We start from the raw sequence: 21,942 nt of genomic DNA on the forward strand, positions 1-21,942 counted from the left end.
TCATTCCTGCCCCTGCAAGCAGCTTCCAGAGAAGCAGATGGGTAACTGTAGCAGTGCCCCAGCCAAGCAAGCAGGGCTGGCTCACCCCACTTTCAAAAAGCAAGCTGAAAGGCACAAACTTTATAGTAAGGAAGAAGCACAAATGTCCTTGTTAGCAGGCATTGGCTTGCTGGAATGGTGACTAGATAGAGGAAAGAAAGCATGTTAGTGGAGGAAAAAAAAGAGACAGAAACAGGAGTAAACAAGAAGGTTTGTTCTTGTTAAGTTTATTGGCATCATGTTTGTTTCTTTACATAAGAGCTCAGCCTACGTACTAGAATGTAGACCTCTGGAAAACAGGTAGAAGGGCTCCATTTAAGCAAGCTACAAACGCAAGAACAAATACCAGGAAGAAAGGAAGAGAGGAAAGGGACTAGATTGCCAAGTTTTTCCATACCAAAAATCCAGATTAGCAGTCAGTAAGAAGAAAGGGAAGATTTGTAGTCCAGGTTATTCATCAAGAAACAGCTACCATACCCCAAGTAGGAGAGGAGCTCCTTCCACAGCACAAAGAGCCAGTGGGACACCTCAGCCCTGGCTCCTCATGCTCGCTCATGTCAGGAGTTAAGCAGTAGGGGAGGTGAACAAATGAGGTCATTTCATAGCTGTATTTAATTTTAAATCCAATAATCCAGTGTGCATATCAATGCTGTTATGCAAATCTGAGAATTTAGATACAAGGAAGCCAGACAGATTTTTCCAGAAGATGAAGCCTTTTTGGCCTCAAAACAAGAAGGCTTACATAGTTCATCTCTACTGTACAGAATACTGCCTCTATCTGGACTCTGTGTTGCTAGCACGCCGCAGGTCACAAGTGTCCTCCTCACTTTCTACACAACCTGTGTTTCAGTACTTAAACATGTAATTCAGGAATTTTACACTAATTTATACATTTTTAATTGGTTGCATATATTAACATGTACTATAAGATTTTTCCTAAAGAAGCATTACATAATACATGGATACTGTAAAAAGATCTGATTAGTTAAAAGTAACAAGCATTAACAGAGATACATACAAAACTCAACCTAGTTGGACTGAGTGCTGAGCTTGCAATGAACTATGGGTAATCAGCCTTTCCAGTTGCAGCCTTCACAGGGGAAAACACCAGACAGTTAAAAATGTATGTAACTTGTTACACAGATTACCTGTAAACAGTTTCTCTCCATTGGACACCTGGAATTAGATTCAGTTCCAAACATACATAAGAGTTTCCATTTTAAACTAAGAGAAAGGTCTGTTACCAAGAAGTGTGATGTGGATGGTGTGGGGACTTGAGCTCTGAAGTGCAGGACTCAGATACTCATGAGAGAAGGGTGGATTTTGGCAGCTGGAGATGCAATTTTTTTTTTTTTTTTGTAATTTCATTTTAAACACAGAAGAGGGGCTGTGTGTTTGAAGGCCTAAGTGTGATATTCGTTTGTGAAGGACTGTGCTCAACCCCTCCCTCTCCCCTCAGCAGCTGCAGCTCTCCGCAGAAGCCTTCGCTCGGTCAGTCTTGTCTAGTTTGATGGGTTCGGGGAATTCATTGTAAAGTTCCACTTCGGTTTCCTAGTGGGAGAGAGGAGGAGTTAATGCCACTGCTCTGCAGACAGCTCCCAGCATATAAGGAGGTAGAGGAGGCTGGGGGTGAGCCCCAGGCAGCCTACAGCACTGGCACAGGGCTGCACACTGGCACCCTCCCTACCTGTTTAAGTGCATTTCGTGCAATCGTTTGGAAAGCTTGTTCCACGTTAATGGCCTCCTTGGCACTGGTTTCAAAGTAGGGGATGTTGTTTTTACTGTAGCACCAGGCTTGTGCCCGTTTTGTGGTGACCTGGGTGGAAAGAGAGCAGCATCACTACCTTCTGCTATGCAGGAAGGGGTTTTATTTTCAGGGCAAGGCCAGAGATCCCTCGTATCCAACCTGAGCAGCTCTGACCTCATCAAAGCTGTAGCCTTGAAACAACACAGGAGAACACTTTCCATCAGTTGACAGACCCAGCCCCAGGGCAAGGAGGACCATGCCTAAGGGTGAGGAGACCTCAGAGCACTGGCTTGCTCCCACAGGAACTGCTCAGCACATCTAGGGGAGGAGAAGCAGCTCCTCTCCTTGCACCTCCCCAGGAAGCTGCTGCAATCCTTCCACCAGTGGGCAGGAGCATGCTGTGCACAGGGGTCTGACCTCTCCAGGCAGGATAAACCCTTCTCAGGTAGCAGACAACATCTGATCCACTCTCAGGCACCTCCCAGTCCCATTTCTCAGGTAACCCTCCTGTGTTTCTAAAAGGTCTCCCACTCCAGCAATTTCTTAAGAGGAGGTTAGTAAGTCCCAATACTCACTTGTCTGTTTTCTAGGTCAATCTTGTTTCCCAGCACAACAAAAGGAAAATTCTCAGGATCCCTTGGACTGGCCTGAATGAGGAATTCGTCCCTCCAGCTGTCTAGGGTTTTGAATGTGTTGGGAGCCGTGACATCAAATACCAGCACACAGCAGTCTGCTCCCCTGTAGAAGGCAACTCCCAGAGACTGAAATCGCTCTTGGCCTGCTGTATCCCATATCTGGAGCAAAAGACAGGGCAGATAAGCCAGCTCTACTCTGACACAGTCAGTCTGCAATTAGGGCATTAATTCCAAAACTCCCCACCAGGCATATATAGTCCCCAGCTAGGCAGACAGCAGCACCTGAAGGCTTGGGGATTTCTGTAGGCACTAAGCATCAAGAGCCAGAAACACCTTCTAAAGATAGTTGACCCTTTTTGTGTTCAGCCTCAGCCAGGGACATATCCTTGTTCTGGGCAGGCAGGACTTGGGTATTAGGGTCAGCATGTGGCCTGTCTGCAGTGCTTAGATGCACCTGGATACCAGCAGAGTCCAAACACTGCTCTGATGGCTGCAGCTTTTGCTGCCTTGCAGTTTCACCATGGAGATATGAAAGCTTCAGATACCAGAGACATAAGCAAGCTGGCAGGTTAACACTACACCCACAGGACTTGGGATGACACAAATGGTTGACTTAGGAAGTCCTTTCCCAGCTGTTTCTAGTTCTTGAACACTAGGGAAGTGAATCTTTCTAACAAGATCTAGATTACTGACTGAACCAAATAATCCAGTTTTTTAAACAAGGCCTAGCAACACTGCTGTTAGCTGAACCCAGATTAATCTTTGCATTCCCTTGTTCAGCCCATGCAAAAACTTGTAGAGAAGTCCAGAAACACTTATGTCTAAAAGAAGGTCAGTGCAAACAACATTCACATCCCTACACTGACCCCTACACCAGTCTGGGCTACACCAGTGCAGATGCTTCCACAGAAGTGGGGTGATGGCACCCCCTGCAGCAGGGAACAGAGTCCCTCCTTACCTGCATTGTCACTAGCCTGTCATCCACCATCACCTCTTTTGTCAGGAAATCTGCACCTATCGTAGCCTTGTACTGGTTACTGAATTTCTTGTTCACATACTGGTTCATGAGCGATGTCTTTCCCACCCTGCACAGGAACACAAAAAAGAAAGACTTGGTAGGCTGCTTCTACAATGTTTGAGTTAATCACCCCTGAAGAGAACATTCCAGTGCCCTTCACTGCCCATAACCTCCTGGCTTTTTAACCAGGGAAAAAGCACCCACCTCTACAAGAAGGGGTTTGCACACCAAGAGATGCTGAGGCAAGAGCTGAGTAAGATCATTACCTACCCAAGGATACAAAGGCTTACATCCTGAAACCTCACTTCCCATCACTAATCTATCTGATCATTGATATCACATTATGACCATGAAGGCAATTTTGGAAGATGAAGTGCTTCAGAGAACTATCACCAACAGTAATCTTCAGCCTCTGCAGGAGGAGGAGGTGGAAAACCAGACAATCTCAGATGGCAACAGCTCACAAATACATCTGCTAGGCACCCAAAGGTGGAGATCCTCCCCAGAGAGCAAGCTTAGAGGCTCATAAGCCCTCTGTACAGCTGAGAAACACTCTCTGAACAACAGCTTGCTGGGGACAGCAGTATAAATAAGCCTTATGTCATTGGAATCAGGTTACAGTCTGCACAGCAAGTAACCTGTGACAGCAGAGCAGACTCCTGCTGAGAGCACAGAGCAAAGCCTTTCACTCCAAGGGGCATGCTCCAGCTAGCCCAGAGAAGCAAAGCAGATGGCTCGGTACAGACTAGACAAAGACAGAATTTTAGGAAGACACCTAAGATTGCTTACTAGTGGTTTTGGGTTTGGTGCTTTTTTAATTTTTTTTTTTTTTTTTAAGAGAAACACTCATTCCAGCAACATGTGTACTCCTTGCAGAAGACTATTCCATTCTGCTACTGCAGTGGTCTGCCCACCCATTTAATTTTGTGGCAGGACCTCAAGATACTAAACTGCAGCGACACATTCAAGACAGAGGGCAGCGAAGAGTTCTTAGACCTGTGAGGTAACAGCTATCACAGGCTGTAAAACCTCTCCTCCCAGCACTGCTGATTTCTTACATCCAGACTCCCACTAGTCAAGAGCACTGCTCTAGCCAGATACAGATTAGCAGCTTAAAGGCTCTTCCACTTACCCTGAGTCTCCAAGGATGATGACTTTCAGTAACACTTTCTTCCTAGAAGTCATCTTTCACACTAGAAAGGAAAAACAATCCCGTCACAAACCATTAGTATGTCATTCCCCCCAAGAAAGCAAACAGCAAGTTTGGAGTCTGAGAAACCTGACTCCCAGTAAGGAGCCAGTGACAGGCAGGCCCCAGGACTCCTGAAACCAGACTGCAATTGAAGGCTCCACTCAGCTCTGACCAGGTGTCTCTGCCCACTGCACAGGCTGGGCCAAGTCAGACCAGTAGCAGCAATTTAATACCAAGAGGTAGATGAGCCGAACACTTGTAATTTACTGTACCAAGACCCTTCTGGATGCTATTTCCAGGCCATTTGGTAGATATACTAGCCAAGGCCATCTCCTTTGACTTGAGACAGTGCTGTAAATCATACCAGCTCCCAACACAGGCTAATAATTCTTACACATGCCACAAAGTAAGGGGTATGCAGGCATGTGTCTAATACCACACTCAAGCTTTTTTGTGCTGTGCAGTAGTTTCCCAGCAAAAAAAATAAGAAAAAAACCGTTTCCTCCATCATGAGCTTGGAGAAGTGGTAGCTTTCTCTAGCAGCTGTGCTTTGTGAAGAAACCGAATCCCAAGGACATACTGTGGTTGAAGCAGCTGCAACAGCTACACAGGGCAGCTGAATTACAAAGCAAACTGCTACCAGACTCAGTGGCTTCTCTGAGGGCACAGGAAGCTGACTACTGCCACCTCAGCTTTGGTGTAATACAGTTACAGTGACAAACTTCAACATTCAGCCTATTGATGGTCATCTACTCCATTAGATGATGACTTGTTTGTTCAGTTACAACTGAGAGTTGGTAGGCAGGAGGCTCTAAATTGGCCACCTTAATGGTCCATCCAATTAGCAAGAGAGCTGAGCTTCAGAGTTCCACACTTATTTGTTCCCAGGTCTCCTTCAGACCAGTGAGGCAGCTACGAGTTCATCAGCTGCAGCAGGCCTGAATACACTTCTGGATATACTTTAGCATGGTGAGAACAAGTACAAGGTCTTGCCAGTGTCTGAGCATGTCCTGCCTACCATGAGGCCCTTCTCCACACCTCTGGGAAGGGGGTGGGCCAGCCACTCACAAGCTGGATCACATCACAGACCCTGTTTTGGTACTGACTTGCTCCACAACACAAGGACTTGGCTCTCCTAAAGAAGCCCTGCAGGTTCAGTACAGAACCTCAGTCACAGGGTTGTTTAGGATGGGGAAAGGCCTCTAGGATCATCCAATGGGTCCAACCGTTAGCCCAGCACTGCCAAGCCACTGCTAACTCACGTCCCTCAGTGCCACAACTACAAGGCTTTTAAACACCTCCAGGGATGGTGATTCCACCACTGTACTGGGCAGCCCATTTTGGTGCTTGAAGGTGCTTTTAGTGAAGAATTTTTCCTTAATATCCAATCTAAACCTTGGGGCTGTTTCCTCATCTTGTCACTTGTCACAGCTGGGAGAAGAGCCAACCCCCACCTGGCTGCAATCTCCTTTCAGGTGTTGAAGAGCCATAAGGTCCCCCCTGATCCTCCTTTTCTCCAGGCTAAACACTCCCAGCTACTGCCAAGGAGACTTGTGCTCCAGCCCCTTCCCCAGCTCCAGTGCCCTTCTCTGGGCACACTCCAGCACCCCAATGTCTTTTGTGTACTGAGGGGCCCAAATCTGAACCCAGGATTTGAGCTGTGGCTTCAACAGTGCCCAGTGCAGGGGGACAATCACTGCCCTGGTCCTGCTGGCCACACATTGCTGATACAGCCAGGATGCCACTGGCCTTCTTGGCCACCTGGGCTCATGGTCAGCTGCTGTCAAACAGCACCCCCAGATCTTTTCCTGCCAGGCAGCTTTCCAGCCACTCTGCCCCAGTCTGGAGATGCAGGGGGTTGTGACCCAAAGGCAGGATCCACCTTTACCTTGTTGAACCTCACACCACTGATCTTGGCCCATTGATCCACCCTATCCAGCCCTCTCTGCAGAGCCCTTCTACCCTCCAGCAGATCAACACTCCCACCCAGCTTGGAGTCATCTGCAAATTTACTGAGGGTGCCCTCGATCCCCTCACAGTATCACTGATAAAGACATTAAACAAGACTGGCCCTAGTACTGATCCCAGGGGAACAGCACTGATGACCAGCTGCCAGGTGGATGTAACCCCATTACCACTCTCTGGGCCCAGTCATCCAGCCAGTTTTTTACCCAGCAAACAGTGCACTTGTCCAAGCCATGAGCAGCCCACTTATCCAGGAGAATGCTGTGGGAAACAGCTTCAAAGGCTGTATTAAAATCCAGATAGACCACATCCACAACCTTTCACTAATACACTAAGCAGGATACTTTGTCATAGGAGACAAGGTTGGTCAAGCAGGACCTGCCTTTCCTAAACCCATGCTCAGTGAGCCTAATCCCCAGTTGTGCTGTACATGTTGCATGATGGCATTCAAGATACCTGCTCCATAACCTTCTCAGGCACCATGATCAGACTAACAGGCCTTCCACAGACCCTCCCTCTGACCCTTCTTGTAGATGGACATTTCATTTCCTAACTTCCAGTCCACTGAGACCTCTCCAGGGAGCCACAACTGCTGGACTGAAAGGGGCTCAGGGAGCACTTCCACCAGTTCCCTCAGTACCCACCCACACAGCCAGAGTCTTCTGTGTGTTTAAGTTATGTAGCAGGCCTTTTCCTCATCCTTTATCACTCTGTTTCCCTCCACATCCAGTAACAGATGGGGATTCCCCTTAGCTCTCCTTTTGTTGCTCATGTATAAAAACACTTTTATTGTCTTTTACAGCGGTAGCCAGATTAAGTTCTAGCTGGGCTTTGGTCCTTCTGGGTTTTTTTCCTGCATAACCTCATGAGAAACTTGAGATACATCTAAACAGGACGCAGTGCTGAGGAGATAACAGCCCGGGGCTGTGGAGTGAGCAGCAGTAACAGGTCACCCACAGGGCTCATGACATGCTTCGATGGGTGTTAGCAGATGCCAGAGAGCATGTGGAGGACAGTTTCTCCAAGTGCCAACACCTCTTTTCCAGTGGACTGCACTGTTCACTGATCCAGCTGACAGCCCAGCTATGCTCACCAAGCTAGAACCAGCTGAAAGTAGTCAACAACACCAACATTTAGCTCTGCTTCTGCTCTTGCCAAGATCCACACACCATAACTTGTCTCCCCTACAGCCATGGGGAGAACAGACCACAGAAGCTCCTTCAAGCCCGCACCTCCTGTGTTCACAAAGCACCTAAGTGACACTTCTGCCAGCCAAGCCAAAGACTTGTGCAGCACAAGTAGCCCAGATGGAGCAAGAAGCAAGTGAACAGAGCTTTAAAACAGTCTAAAAGACAGCTGTGTACACTGAACTGTCATGAAAAACATCTGCATAGGTTCAGGTCCAGTGCAAGTCACCTGATTTCCTCAGGACAGAGGAAAACAACTCACCCAGAAGTGACTGTGCCAGAACCCAGCATGTTTCTGGGAACTGCTTCTATTTTCCTCAGTGTTTCCAGTATCACTTGTTGCTGCAGCTCACTGCCTCCTGGTATTTGAAGCAGCTTTGGACAAGCTGGTATTAGTTCTCATGCTTAGGGAGGGATTTGCAGAGCCCTAAATTGCAACACTAAATCACACTGGATGCTTATCTCCCCAGTTCAACATAGCCTGAAGTCCTACTATGAGGGGAGGGAAAACTGCTCTGTCAGGATTTATTACCTGAGAAGTAACTCAGCTGAGCAGCCACCTGCAGACATAGGAAGTCAGGCTGAGTCAGAGCTGACACTGCCTTCTTGTCATAGCTGACAGGCTACCCAGCAGTGCAAAGGGCTGTCACTGCCCCACCAACACCAGGCAGGTGAGACACTCAGCTTCCATCCCAGGTGACACAACGGATGTGAGCCATAGCACAGGAGGAGCTGCCACAGTTTGGTACTTGGTGTGGGCCATGAGACAGTGAGGAACTCCAGCCCTGCCAGGGACCAGCAGTGGACACTGCCCAGTCTCACACCCTTGTTCTACCAGGCTTGACTGATGCTGCCTTGGCCCATCAACTGACTGGGCTTCAAGCCCTCTTGAATTATCTTCTCATTGCAAGTATACAGACCAACACTTCAGAGTTATTCCTTGCCCAGTACAACAAGGAAACACATTTTCAGACCCCATAGAAAATGGCTGAGATAGGCTGGGGCCCCACTGACTCAGCACCAAGACTATTTTGTGCTATATAATGCAGCTTGTCTTGCCTTATGGTATTTTACACAATTACTCCAGAACAGCACCCTGTTGAGGCACACGCCCTTCAGATGGCAGTGTGAGAGCTCACATGGGGCTTGTGTCCAGTCCTGGGAGCACTTCTGAAAATACACTTCCTTTCAGAGGTATCACAAAGGAAAACTTGTTAGTTAAGATTTGATCCAAGACTCAGCTCTGTTTCACACTGCATGAAATCTTTTCATGTGAGGTCATCTGCATGACTGCTCAGAACACAGCCTACAGCAGCACACCCAGCCAGTCCTGCTCAGGAGCCACCAGCCAAGAGACCAGTCAGCATCATTCCTCCTCCTGGCTTAACTGGTGCCAAAGAAATGACACAGCTGTCTCTAATACAGGAGATGAGAACTTCCACTCCATTTTTAATGCCTATCCTCTAAGCAAACAAGCCATTAATGATATGCTGACCCTCAGGAAATTAAGCTGGTATAGCACACACTCTCCCACAATACTGTTATTACCTTTAACACTCACCTGCTGGAGTAGCAAGGGAAAATCCCTAACACCTAACCTGCAAGTGTCACTGGCTTTGCTGATCTGAAAGGAGTTGTCAAAATCCATCCTATGAAGCTTCATAGCTCAGATGCAAGAGCAAATAAAGACTATGCCAAGTCTAATTAGGTTCCCCTTGTTGCTTCAGAGTACATTACAACTGTCCTTTCTCTTGCTATATTAAGACAGCTGCTTTAACTCAAAGCAGAAATGGAGGGTTACAAATTCCTTAGAGATGTTCACATGTCAAGTCACAATGCAGGCATTTTAATATTAATTGGGTTGGTACAAGCAAGGAGCAGCAGTAGCTTGTATTGATGGCTCACCAGACCTCAGATTAACTATGCTTTAGCAGAAGCAGGCCTTGAAAAAGGAATAATCTAAATTGCTCAGGGACAGTTTTAGTGTGAAAGCATCCAGCCCTAGGGGAATCTCACCTCCATGGAAGACAAGGCTCCCTAAGCAGTAGCATACCCATACCAGTTTTGAAGCTGCTGAGCAGTCATTACTGTTTCAGCTTTGCTACTGAACAGTTGGAGTCACAATCCTAACATGTCTATAGAGGCTGGAATGTGTGACCAGGAGTTCACTATTACTACACCTATCAGCCTGCCACCTGCACCTTCCACTAGAAACCAGCTCAGTGCTGAAGTGAGGATGTTGGCTAGCACATCTTGCCTTGTGTCCTCTGCCAGGAATATTTACCACTACACCAACAAGGCACAAAGTGGTAGGGAAGCAGGCATCAAGCAGAGCTAAACTCAGAGTTATGGATGCCTAGTTTTGCTTCCTGTCCCAGCAGGCAGCACAAGAGTAAGCAAGTATCCCACAGAAAGATATATTTGAACCTGCAGCACTGCAGCTCTGTTCTGGGTGCTGCAGCTGATAAGTAGAGCTTCCACTTTCCCACTATACCACAGGACCTTTAGCAAAAACACCCACCATGAACAACCTGATGTGGACAGATCACATCTCCATTAGGGGCTACCACACACAGCAGCATGCTCACCACAGTGACCAGACAAGAGCTACCCTTGTGCTCTGGAAGAACCTTCTGTCCTGAAATGCAGGAAAAAGTGTCCCAAAATGCAGGTAAGTGCACTTTTGACACAGAAACAACACCTCTACTCACTGTTCTCTTGCATGATATCTCTGTACTATAGAGAGCTATTTTTATTCCCTCCCTCCTCCCTCACCAGGTTTGGCATTTCTTCAAGGAAACTGAAGCTAGAAATATGATTCAGGATCAGCTCAGTCAGACTGAACCAGTTCCCTCTCAAAAGTAGCAAGTTCCCTAGCACGTTTGGCATATCAAGGGCTTATGTCTGCATAGATCTTCAGCCACTGAAATGAGATGGTCACTGAATGTTTATCCTGCTTTTAGAGGACCAAGCACACCAAACAGCCTGGCACACACCACTTGCCCCATGGTTACACTGTATTCTTGCCATGCTCTAGCTAAGCCTTTGAGTAGATACATGAATTTGCTCCAGTTTTTCAGCTACTCTAAAAAAGGCAGGTCTCATCCTGAGGAAAGGCATAGCCTGTTATTGGCATTAGTTAACCAGTCACAGTTCCTGGTTGCAGAGTGTCCGAGCAGTCCAGACACCCTTTGCATTGAAGCCTCCAACTGCAGCAGAGCCCCAGAGGGGCTGCACAAGCTTTACCAGTTACAATTTAACAACAGCTTGGTTCCCACTAGCGGGTCACACAGACATTGCTAATACAGTGTCAACCAACACAAAGCTGCAAGTGACTGCCCCAACAGTTCAACACAAATCTGAGACCCACAGATACCAATATTTAACGTGTCACTTGCATTCTCCTAAGAGTGACACAACAGCCCACAAGGAGGACAGAAGTCCCATCTTCTCAGCTGGGCAAAAGCACAGCAGTAGCCAGACTATCAGCAGGGGCTGTTAATTTCTTATCAACGTGACTTAAGAGATGCCAAGCTGCCTTCAAGGAAAAAACTAGAAATAAGTCTGCCCTTGATGTTTTTGACTGCTACAGAGCCTGCATATTTTCCTTATCAAACCTGGGTGCTCTACGGGTGGAACATGTATCCAGCATCCTCACACTAAAGACTACTACTGAAGCATAGGAAGTTATAATAGCAGGCTGAGCCTTGCACTGACAAAGGCTGCAGAAGCAGGACAACATTCTCTTCCACTCCCATGACAGGACTATCAGGAGCTCAGCTTCCCCAGCCCACTGGAAAATACTATCAAGAAAAACCTCACATTTAGTGGGGACACATGCTGTGTCTAAAAAGGAAATCAGGAACATTTTGTTATTTGGGTTGACAACTTGCAAGAACTGCTCCCTGTAAATGGGTTGCTTTTGAGGGCAATGGGCTCCTACAATCAGAGGTGCCTTCAGGCCTCACAGATGCAACACAGAGCAGCAGTCAGCTCCAGTAGAGCCCACATCAAAAGCAGCTGGCAAAATATTCCTGTGACAGCTTCACTGAAGGGTACACTCTAGCTGTTCTATCAGTAGTATCTCAACACCAATTTCCACCTTCTTCCCAATGCATTTATGTTGCTGTTCTAACCAATATATTCCCTCCTGCTGGTACCCAGCCAAAAGCTCAAGCATGGCTCCTCATTCCCTCCTCAAGAGAAGCAGCTCAGCTGCCTGCTGCTTACTGCTCCACTAAGAGCAGGCTTCTGTCCAGTTGGTACCTTTCCCAGACAGCCTTGTGAGGCAGAAATTACCCCTGTTCATGGAGCTGGAAGCCTCAGCTACAACTTAATTTTTGATACCTTGTGTCAAACATTATATTGCAAGCTGTCAGGTGTAAATACACTGTCCAGCATATCCTGCCCCCATCTGAGAGTTCTATGCCAAAAGCTTCACCTTCCTGAAGAACAGCCTAGAGCTTTAGATGCCTGCTAGCACACTGACATAGCTCAGATCAAAATCAAATCTCAGAACATGTTCTGAGTTCAATATCCCAGAGGAATAAGCTCTTTAGACTACAGCTGTCAGCAGTAAGTTTCCACCTCCTTTTGAGGGTGGAGTTGCAGCCTCCAGTGCTGGAGCAGCTGCTCTAGAACCGAGGGAAGCTTAGGAACCAGCAACAGCAGTTCAGCCACATGGCTCCAAGTTCTGTTCACTGTCTGCCTTCAACACGTGCACCAAACCAGTGTGATATGGTGCTAAAAGCTAACTGATCAATGGTCTGAAGTAGCTCCCAGATGGAGCTGACACCAGGCCTACACAAATATTCTGCTGCATCCTGTTCATGGGTAACATGTTCTTAAGACATTTCAGTGCTAAGGGAAGAGAATAATGGGACAACATGCAGCTTGGAGAAACAGGCAGAAAACCCAGCTGAGAAACAGAAGCTTTGGAACAGTTTTGAGCATAACAGATTCTTGGTGTGATCAAGGAAGCTCCAGAGCCTGTGCTGGGTAAAACACTCTTATCAGTGGTAGTAAGGTTTTAGGTTGCCTCAACATCCCCTCAGTTCTCAGCTGAAGGCTCTATCACACATCCCTGATGCAGGCAAGGACTCAGAGCTCACTGGAAGGAGACATGCCAGCATCCACCTTGCCAGAGTCCAGACAACACAGGGAAGGCAGAGCAATGCCACTGGTAGGAGCCATGTCTGCAATGAAATCACAGCACTTGGACATGAGAAGGGATCTGTGCTGCATGAGGTCTCAGCTCAGCTATGGCTCCCTTAGGGCTGAGATTTGGAGAGCACTGCATTCCTGAGAGGCACTGATGCATATGATCAGTTAGGCTCAAAGCCCAAGTTCTCAAAGCCAAGCTCTTCAGTCCAAGCCTCACTGATTCACAGGCCTGTTACACCTCCTGGCATTTCTCCAGATGAGAGTTGTTCTATGCTGCACAAAGTTTAAATACTAGCTGTGGAACTGAACAAGTTTTTGGCTGTAAAGCTGCCATAATGAATTGTGACTCTGCCCTAGAGAAGTCCAAACCACATAGGACTAAACCACACCCCTAATGCCAAAAACTGATCTCTGATTTCTGCTGGTTTAGATATCACAACAGCCACCTTCTGGTGAGAAGGCATCATGTTGATCTGACTACATGGTTTGCAAGTAGGAGCAAAACAAGCATGAAAATGCATTTGCTTACAATACCACAGCAGATGTTTCTCCATGTTCAGTCAGACCAACAGTGTGCTTAGGAGCAGTGGGAAAGGTCTAGAAGACATTTCTTGCTTTCTATGGCAACAGTACTTTGCCCAGACTGCTGCTAAGCCTAAGACCACAGGAAAACATGTAGGATCTTCCAGGTGATAATCACACTAAGCCAAAACAATGGAAGGGAGCGAAGAAAATAGCCCCAGGAATGCAGCCAGCTGTGCAGGGCAGCCACCTTGGGTGGATCACTTCCTCCTTGACAACCTGAGGATGATTCCCATCATCTCCACAGTGGGTAGCAGGTATGGGAAACTGCAGCTGGGGCAGTAGAGGAGCCCAGGAAGATCCTTCTGAAGCTAATGCTGCACATGAATCAGACCAGGATTCCCAGGAAGAAAGCCAGGGCTGTTGAAGTACAAGAAAGCCAAACCCAGAAGTTTCACTGAAAGCTAGGTGCTTCCAGTCATGAAGTCTCAGTCCACTGATTCCTCCAGCAGCTAAATGGCCCTTACACCACAAAATACCCTCTCAGGATTGGGCAGACATACCCTAACAGTCTGATATCAAGTATCTCAAGATCTTCTGCTACCCTTCTCTTGGAGGCTCAAATCATATCAAGGATGTCATGTCATTCAAGAAGCACTGTGCCCTACCTTCCAGGAAGAAGCAGTTCCCCTGTTGAATCCTACAGGATTTCTGGTAGTTCCCAGCAGATTTCCACCAAGGATGAAGCTGTTACAAGAACAGGCATGCTTACTTTAACACCCCTCCCCCCTTATGAGAGCAAGCTTAACTTCCCCTATTCTGCCCTGGGGGAGACAATCTCAGGATGTGGGAGGAGAGTTGAGCACATAGCTGGCTGCTGGGAGACACTAGGCAACAAGCCATGTGTCTTGACTAAGGGCCTTGCCTACGCAAAGCACTGCAGCTACACCAGCACAGCTTCCATGATGCCTCTCCACGATGGCCTCCTTGGTGGACAGCTTTCCAATCAGTAAAATAAATCTAAACTAACTGGAACACAGCATTAGTGCTCTTACAGCCCAGTTTATACAGTGGTGTCTGTCAGCCTTTTGGCACACAGCCACCCAGCTAGTGGAGCCACCCAACAGTTTTAGTAACCCTGACATGAATATAGAGACCAGCACAGTTCTCACATCAGGCCATACCCTGAGTGACAATTCCCTTACTGCTTTATAAAACAGTATAAAACAAACACAGTGCCAGAGGCAGCTGGGGTTTAATCTATGTATCCAGAAGATAAGGGTGTCCAATTCAAAATATTCTAAGTTAGCCAGACCACTGACAAACAGTTGAGTTGCTAGATTTTTACCATATCTAACAGTATTTTTTTTTAAGTGCTCAGATTAATTTCTGGTTTTTACTAGAGTTTTTTAAGTTTTCACACATTCCTGTCATGCTTTCTGTTTCAGAAACACCAAGAGATAACTTTCGCAGTGGTAAGCAAAGCCCAGATCTAAGACCTTGTCAGTGGTAAACAAGCATTGTTTATCCACTCCTGACTGCCAGAGTTCCTAGAGGCTGGGCAGGAAACAAGAGACTAAAAGGAGACTTTGACCAAGTCAAATGACAGCCCTTAGGAGGTCTGCCAGAGGCTGTAACTTACACCTGATATTCAGATCGGAGAGTGAATATTGTATCTCCTGCAGCAAAAGAAGCTTGACAGAGGAGAAAGGACAAATACTGATGGGATAGCAGACTAGCAGATGTAGAGAAGCACCAGATCAACACTAATGAGAAAAGCATTACTCCTCCTTCCAGGAGGTCCTGTTCTCAGTAATGAGTCTTCTAGAGAGAAAGCTTTCTCTAGGGACAGGTTGTAATCTAAGAACTACACCTTGATCTCCAAGCAGAACTCTTGATCCTACACACACTCAATACCTCTTACTATGCTAATGTGGTTTGCAGAGCAGGAAGGACAAGTATTTCAGTACCAGGATGGGAGTGCAACAGGTAGCTTGCCACGACAGCTGAGTCAGTGACAAACAAGGAATTCGTACTGTGGATACTCAGTTTCACACTCTAATATCATACCTCTTGCATAGATCCTGTATCAGTACTTTACCACTTCACCTATTCTCTTGATGGAGCTCCACAGAGGTCCAATAAAAACCTCATTCACATGGTGAGGTTAAGAGAACTCTGTGGGCAAATGGCATCTTGTTAGGTGGGGGGAAAGGTTCAGGCCTAGGCATGTCTCAGCTAAAACCCTCTCACTGCTCATGCTCTAGATAATGTCACCGCTGTGCCAGTTTGGACTCCAGATATGATTATCCACGTCTGGGAGCTGAGTGACTCAGCCCACTTGAGGGAGACAAGCACCAGACAGGTTACTTTGAAGAGGATTCTGCTTCCAGCTGGAAAGAGTTCAAGGGCTCAGCACAGGATTGTTAGATAAACTGGTAGCCCCAGTAATCAAGGTCCAGGTACTCCAGGCAGGCTGGCTCTGAAGACAGCTCCAGTTGCTGGTCTCCACTCTTGTCCACCACTTCACTTTTTCACCTTGTCTCTCAAATGACCAAAGTTAGAGGATATAGGACAGATGCAAGAAAAATACTGGGTTTTTAAATTGATATTAAGAGGATCTACTAAATTTCATTTAACAATTTCTGCTTGAAACTCATGCAAGTACAGTTAGACACAATCAGTCACCTTAAATTGGCATTTTAAGTGGTTATGAAGAAGAAAGAACAAATCACTCACTGTATCAAGTGTCTTTAAATCATATAGATAGAAACCTGTGCCACAGGTTTACAGTTCAATCTCATCTAAAAGGTGTACACCCCATCCTGAAGCTTCACTGCCCTATGAAGACAGCCATGGCCCCAATAACAGGTTTCCTGACAAGAGAAGTCAAGGCCATTTGAGATAAGCTGCAAATCAACACACTTCAGTGGTCTTGATGAGCTCGCTTCCCTTCCCAGGGTCATTGACCATGAGGTAGCAACAGCAGTGTTGACAAAGCTTCCCCCACAGACAAGAGCGCTGGTTGCCGGCACCAGAGAGGAGGAGCAGCCTCGCAGGAGCAGCGCTCACAGCAGCGATGACATCACCAGGGCACATCTCTGCCAGCACAAAATGCAGCAGCACGCTGGGCTCGAGAGCTGCATCCCTACCAAGAGAGAGCAAAAGCAACAAGCACACCGGGAGCCAGAGTGACACAGGGGTATCCCTGCATCGCCCGCTATTACTGAGCAGCACATGTGCAGCTCCTGACCTTGGACGCTCATTTGCAAGCTTTATTCAAGGTGTATTTAACGAGAAATGGGACCTTCAATCAAGCCCCTTACTGCAGAAACAAGCACGGTATAACAATAGTTATATTGTCATTCAATTAATTATCCATAGCTAATTCGGTTTTGAGATGCACAGCTCATGTTTAGATTGATGCTGCAGAGTGACACTTTTATCCTCACAATATCCGGTCACAGCTATATCTGAAGGCAGACTGTTACACAGCAACTACAAAAGATCATTTTAGGAAGCTGCAGAGGGAAGCCAACTCAACTCTAACTCATCAGACAATTAAACTGCAATTACCAAGACAATGCTGTGCAATAATGAAGTACCTCAGCATGTGAAGGATGCAAGATTGCTGTCAGACAAGCAGCACATACTACTGCCCAACCAACTTTTGCATTTAGATAAGGTTTTAGCTGGACTCCCTTCTGTGGAGGCAACAATCTTTAAATTCCTCTACAGCTCTGCAAGGGAATCTCAGGTCCATCAGGCCCTAGTAAGAGGGACTTCAGAGCAGGTGAGGTCACAGCCAAGGAGAAGCCCAGAAGACATAAGGATACACTAGCAACATGCAAGGTGAGGGTTCTGTACTTCTTTCACAAAGGTTCAACTTACTTCGGTTATTAATAAAATCACCACTCTAAAGAAAGGGACATGCAACAATAAGTACCTGTGAGCCCACATCATCCACCAGTTTCAGAGAATACAAAGATCCAAGTGCCCTATTTCATAGCCCTTATTCTTAAGCCAGGTACCTGCAAACCCTCTCTCACAATGCAGCACTCAAAAACACACCCTAACCAAGCACAGGCAATTTGTTTACAGCCAAATGTTAAGTTCTGCATAAAGTAGTCTCATTTTAACACAGAAGTCAGACCAAAATCGCATACATGTTAGAGACAGAGCTATTTATAGTTTTGCACAGATGGTTTGATGGTAATTGTCATGTTTCCTCAAGGACAAGCTTTTCCAGAGATTTGCTCCAACAGGTAATTCTCACAACCTTCCAATACAAATAACTTAAAACACAAGCTTTAAGAAGGTGCTTCAGAAAGTAAATCTGGTAACACTCCTGCTCACAAGCCTTCATTTTGATTAGCAAACTAAGCAAAGTCATATCTTCCCCAGGTCACTTCAGAGCTTATGCATTTTACACTCTCAGTTAAGGATTTATCAATGCTGTAACATATGCTACTCAAAGAGTTTGATTCCCTGGCTTCAGTGGGGGCCCAGGATGCCTGTAGTGCAGACTCTGCAACACAGTTATTTAAATTCTTAACTTGTCACCCTAAAGGTACAACTCAGGGTATCCTGTTCCCCACCTCTTCACTCTGGTGACCAGTGACAGGATCAAGAGAAGAGCGTGAAGCTTTGTCAAAGCACGTTTAAGCCAGATATAGAGAAAAAGTTCTTCACCCAAAGGGTGGCTGGGCACTGGAACAGGCTCCACAGGGAAGTGGCCACGGCCCCAAGCCTGCCAGAGCTCGAGAGCACTTGAACACTCCCAGGCACATGTGGGGCCGTCCTGTACAGGGCCAGGAATTCAACTTCTATGATGCTTGTGTGTCCCTTCCAACTCAGAATATTCTGTGATTCTATGCTGAGCTATTTTCAGGGTATTTGAGTCTGAGGACAGGGACCACTGCATGACACTACAGGGAAGAAGAACATTTAACACAGCTACTCCCTTCCATCCTATCAGTTATACTTCACACTACAGGTTGGGAGAGAAAGAAACTGCTATCAGATTTCAGAAGTCTTCCATATTGAGGGGTCACATTAGTCCCATCTAACAGCTCTTCTACACCAGATGTATGGTATTAACAGAACAGCATAAAGAATAAAGAAAAAACAAAAAACCCAAAAAAAAGGCAGTGCTTGAAAGTTAACAGTATTAGAGCTGCTTTAATTCTGAGGACTAAGGCCAGGCAGGCATGGTGGGTCCACTCAGTGCATGGAGGGCAAGTCATGTGTTCAGTCAGCTGTTGGGAGTCACAAGGGAGAGGGGGAAAGACAAGTATACTTGTTCGTCCTGAGTAAGTACAGCAACGAAGCCTTGATTATTTAACAAGGAATATTCAAATGACTCCACCCACTTTAGCCTCAAATTCAGCTCCAGAGAAAGCAGGGTACACTGACTCCAGCAGCCTGGTTCTACTGGAACCACAGCCAGGCTACAGCTACTATTCACACACCACTGGTACCACCACAGCCTTCAAGTCACAGCCAGCCAAACACTGTGGCATAGCTTCTTATGTACCATTCCTCTAAAACGGGAATTCTTCACTTCCCCAGGCCCAATTCCCACACGGATACACAGACTATTAGGTACAGACCAGAGGTGGCCAGCCAGTGATAAGTACTGAAAGCTTTAAAGGTTCCATGCCAGCAAATGTCAAACAAAGAACAGCTTGCTTACAGTTGGGAGGACTTCATTCTGTCACATGTTCTCAGTTTACATATAAAAAACCCATACACACAGATCATAACAACTCTGCTTATCAGTAAACATTTGTAGTTTTCCAGGAGATAATGCTGAAATTTCTAGCTTTGAGAACAAAAGGCCTAGAGTTACTCATAAACATACTCATTTTAATGCTGAGGTTACCTACCCTACTTCAGATTTAGACAGCCTTTTTACTACTACAATAATCCCTCTATTTACATAGAATGCAACTGTCTTAAGTACAACCATCAGGCATTTTGATACTTATTAGTCTCTCTCTGCATATACGGAAACTAATAATGCATCTATCACTTAATTTATCTAATTATACACTCACAGACAAAAGCACTTTTAACATCCACTCTAATAGTTCTTAGAGCTGACCCAGGCTTTACACACACCGACAGCTACTTTCGCAATAACTGCTAGTCTCCTCGGCCGCCTCTTTGGTCAGATTAATTGCTCCCGTGGCTGCCGGTTCACGTTAAAAGCGATCCCCACCGACCCCCAGAGCAGCGTTTCACCGTCCTAACCCAGCGCCTCCCCACAGCCCCGGCCTCCTTCGGACACCGGCTACCCCGGAGCCTCTTCAGGCTTGGCGAGGAGCTACAGCAGCTCCACACGCCACAGACAATGCGCTGCCTCCCCGGGAGGCACTGCTCGGGCCTCTGCGAGCCCCTCAGCAGAGGAGGTTCCACAAAGGCCTGCCAAAGGCGCATCCCAGGAAAGGCCCTCGGGGAGGAGCCCCTTCCTGGGGAGACCCCCCTGTATTGTCCCGAGGGCAGCGCCGGGCCCGGCTCCAGGGAGCTCGGTGCCGGCAGCGCGGCCGCCTGGGCCCGCCTCGGGGCGGGCAAACGAGCCGGGCCCCGGTGCAAAGCCGGCCGGGAGCACCGAGACAGCGCCGCCTCCGCCACCTTCCCGACGCGGGCCCCCCGGTGCCGGGGAGGGGCCGCGAGCGGCTCCCCCCGCCCGGGGCGAGGCCGCCCTCCCCCCATCCCCGCCAGCAGCGCGCGGGGGCCGCGGTGCCGCCGGGCTCACCTGGTGCTGCCGCCGCGGCCCAACCCCGATCGCTACGCCCCCCGCCCGCCTCGTCGGCTTTAATGGCCCCGCCGCCTCCCGCGCTCGCTTCCGCCTCCCCGACAACTTCCGCTCACGGGACCCTGACGTCACCGCGCACGGCCCCACGTGACCGCGGGGGTCCCCCCGCCATGTTAGGTGGCCGAGGCTGGGCCCGTGCCCCTGTTTGTGGAAAATAAATGTTTGTGGAAAATAAATGTTTGTGGTAGCACCGGAGCCCGCACGGAGGGGAGCGCCGGGAACGGACCTGCCTCTCCCGCGGGCTTCCATCGCAGCGGGGCACTGAACACCGCTGCCTTGCCTGAGGGGAGGAGGAAAGGGCCGAAGAAACCTTCATGCTTTCAGAAATAAAGGATGGGGACACACAGGGACAAATCTGTTCTTTGGTGTCTTCTAAAATGTATTGAAGAACTCGCACGAAGTCCTCTACAATTAAATTCGTATATGAACACCTTAGTTATTGCTATTAGAAATAGGCTGCATTTTAGATTATATATATTTAATACTTATAAATAGGGTAGTAGCAACAGCACTTGTCAGAAAAGAAGATAAAAGACGCCAGTTGTATATGCATTCAGATGGATTAACTAGGCAGTTTTTAGCACCAAGACCAATAGTGCAGGCAAATAAATTGGGACCCTCTGAAGTCTCTGGATCTTAATCCACGGGATAACAACTATGCTGGTGGTACAAGTGAAACCCATATTTTCTACCCTATGTTGACAGCAAGTTCATTTTGTTACTCAGCAATTACTTCATATTATTATTCATCCAAGTCATTTGACTGCTGTGGGTTTAGTTAGCTTGTGAACTCAGGAAAGCAACCATGGGAAAAAAGTATTTTTAAAGCTAATGAAAGATAATAAAGCACCAAGGTTATTTCCAGCAATATTAAAAAGAAAATCACACAATCATAGACTTGTTGGGGCTGGAAGAGATCACCCATCCCAGCCCCCTACCAAGGCAGGTCAGAGCAGGTGACACAAGAACACATCCAGGCAATGCTTGAATGTCTCCCGAGACTCCATGCCCTTCCTGGGCAGCTGTTCTCATGCTCTGCCACCCTCAATGTATAGAAATTATTTCTCATGTTGAGATGGAAGTTCTTGAATTTCCATTGATGGCCTTTGCTCTTCGTCCTGTCACTGGCCACCACCAAAAAGAGCCTAGCACTATATTGCTGGTACCTACCTTTGAGATATTTGTATGGATTAGAGATCCCCTCTCAGCCTTCTCCAGACTACACAGGCCCAGCTGCCCAGTCTCTCCTCATAAGACAAATGCTCCAGACTCTAGAGAAGGGAACTTTTAGCAATAGTTTATTGGTGCTTTAAGGGTGCCCCATTAGATGCAAAGAGCTGCAGAAAAAAACTGGTACCTGTTAAAATGCAGACTGAACAAAAGAGGAAAAGGCCTCAGCACATCAGCAGCTGGTGGAGAGGAGCACTGGCTTGTCCCAGTCCATCACCTTTAACAGGAGACCCACATGCTGGGTTACGAGCAGATATTAATGGCAAATTACTGAGTGTTCCTCAGCTCTCTTTTCCTAAAAGTTTCCTTTTCTAAATTTTCTTCTAAACAATATGAAAAGCAAACAAAATCTGTGAGTGAACTTTTTTCCTGTACTGCAGAGCAATCCTGGCAGCACCTATTTACAGACCTTTGTTATGCAGAA

The 21,942-nt window shown here is 47.2% G+C and overlaps 1 protein-coding gene across 1 annotated transcript; it reads right to left on the reverse strand.

Moving 5' to 3' along the window:
* Nucleotides 1-249: 249 nt before the first annotated feature.
* RAB7A (RAB7A, member RAS oncogene family) lies at nucleotides 250-20,326 on the reverse strand. The gene is made up of 6 exons (XM_015641112.3): nucleotides 20,229-20,326; nucleotides 4,572-4,632; nucleotides 3,380-3,506; nucleotides 2,362-2,580; nucleotides 1,727-1,855; nucleotides 250-1,590 (listed from the first exon to the last, which is right to left on the reverse strand). Exons 2-6 carry the CDS (start codon nucleotides 4,622-4,624, stop codon nucleotides 1,495-1,497), a joined length of 624 nt encoding a protein of 207 aa, XP_015496598.1. The 5' UTR covers nucleotides 4,625-4,632; nucleotides 20,229-20,326; the 3' UTR covers nucleotides 250-1,494.
* Nucleotides 20,327-21,942: the final 1,616 nt, after the last annotated feature.

This window comes from Parus major, chromosome 12, assembly GCF_001522545.3.
Source record: "Parus major isolate Abel chromosome 12, Parus_major1.1, whole genome shotgun sequence".
Lineage (NCBI taxonomy): Eukaryota > Metazoa > Chordata > Aves > Passeriformes > Paridae > Parus > Parus major.

Coding starts and splice junctions, on each gene's coding strand:
- RAB7A (XM_015641112.3), bottom strand. CDS start 4,624: ATGACTTCTAGGAAGAAAGTGTTACTGAAAGTCATCATCCTTGGAGAC. Junction 2,581..3,379: donor ACAGGCTAGTGACAATGCAG/GTAAGGAGGGAC, acceptor CTTTTGCTCCAG/ATATGGGATACAGCAGGCCA. Junction 1,856..2,361: donor TTGACCTAGAAAACAGACAA/GTGAGTATTGGG, acceptor CTTTCCACCCAG/GTCACCACAAAACGGGCACA.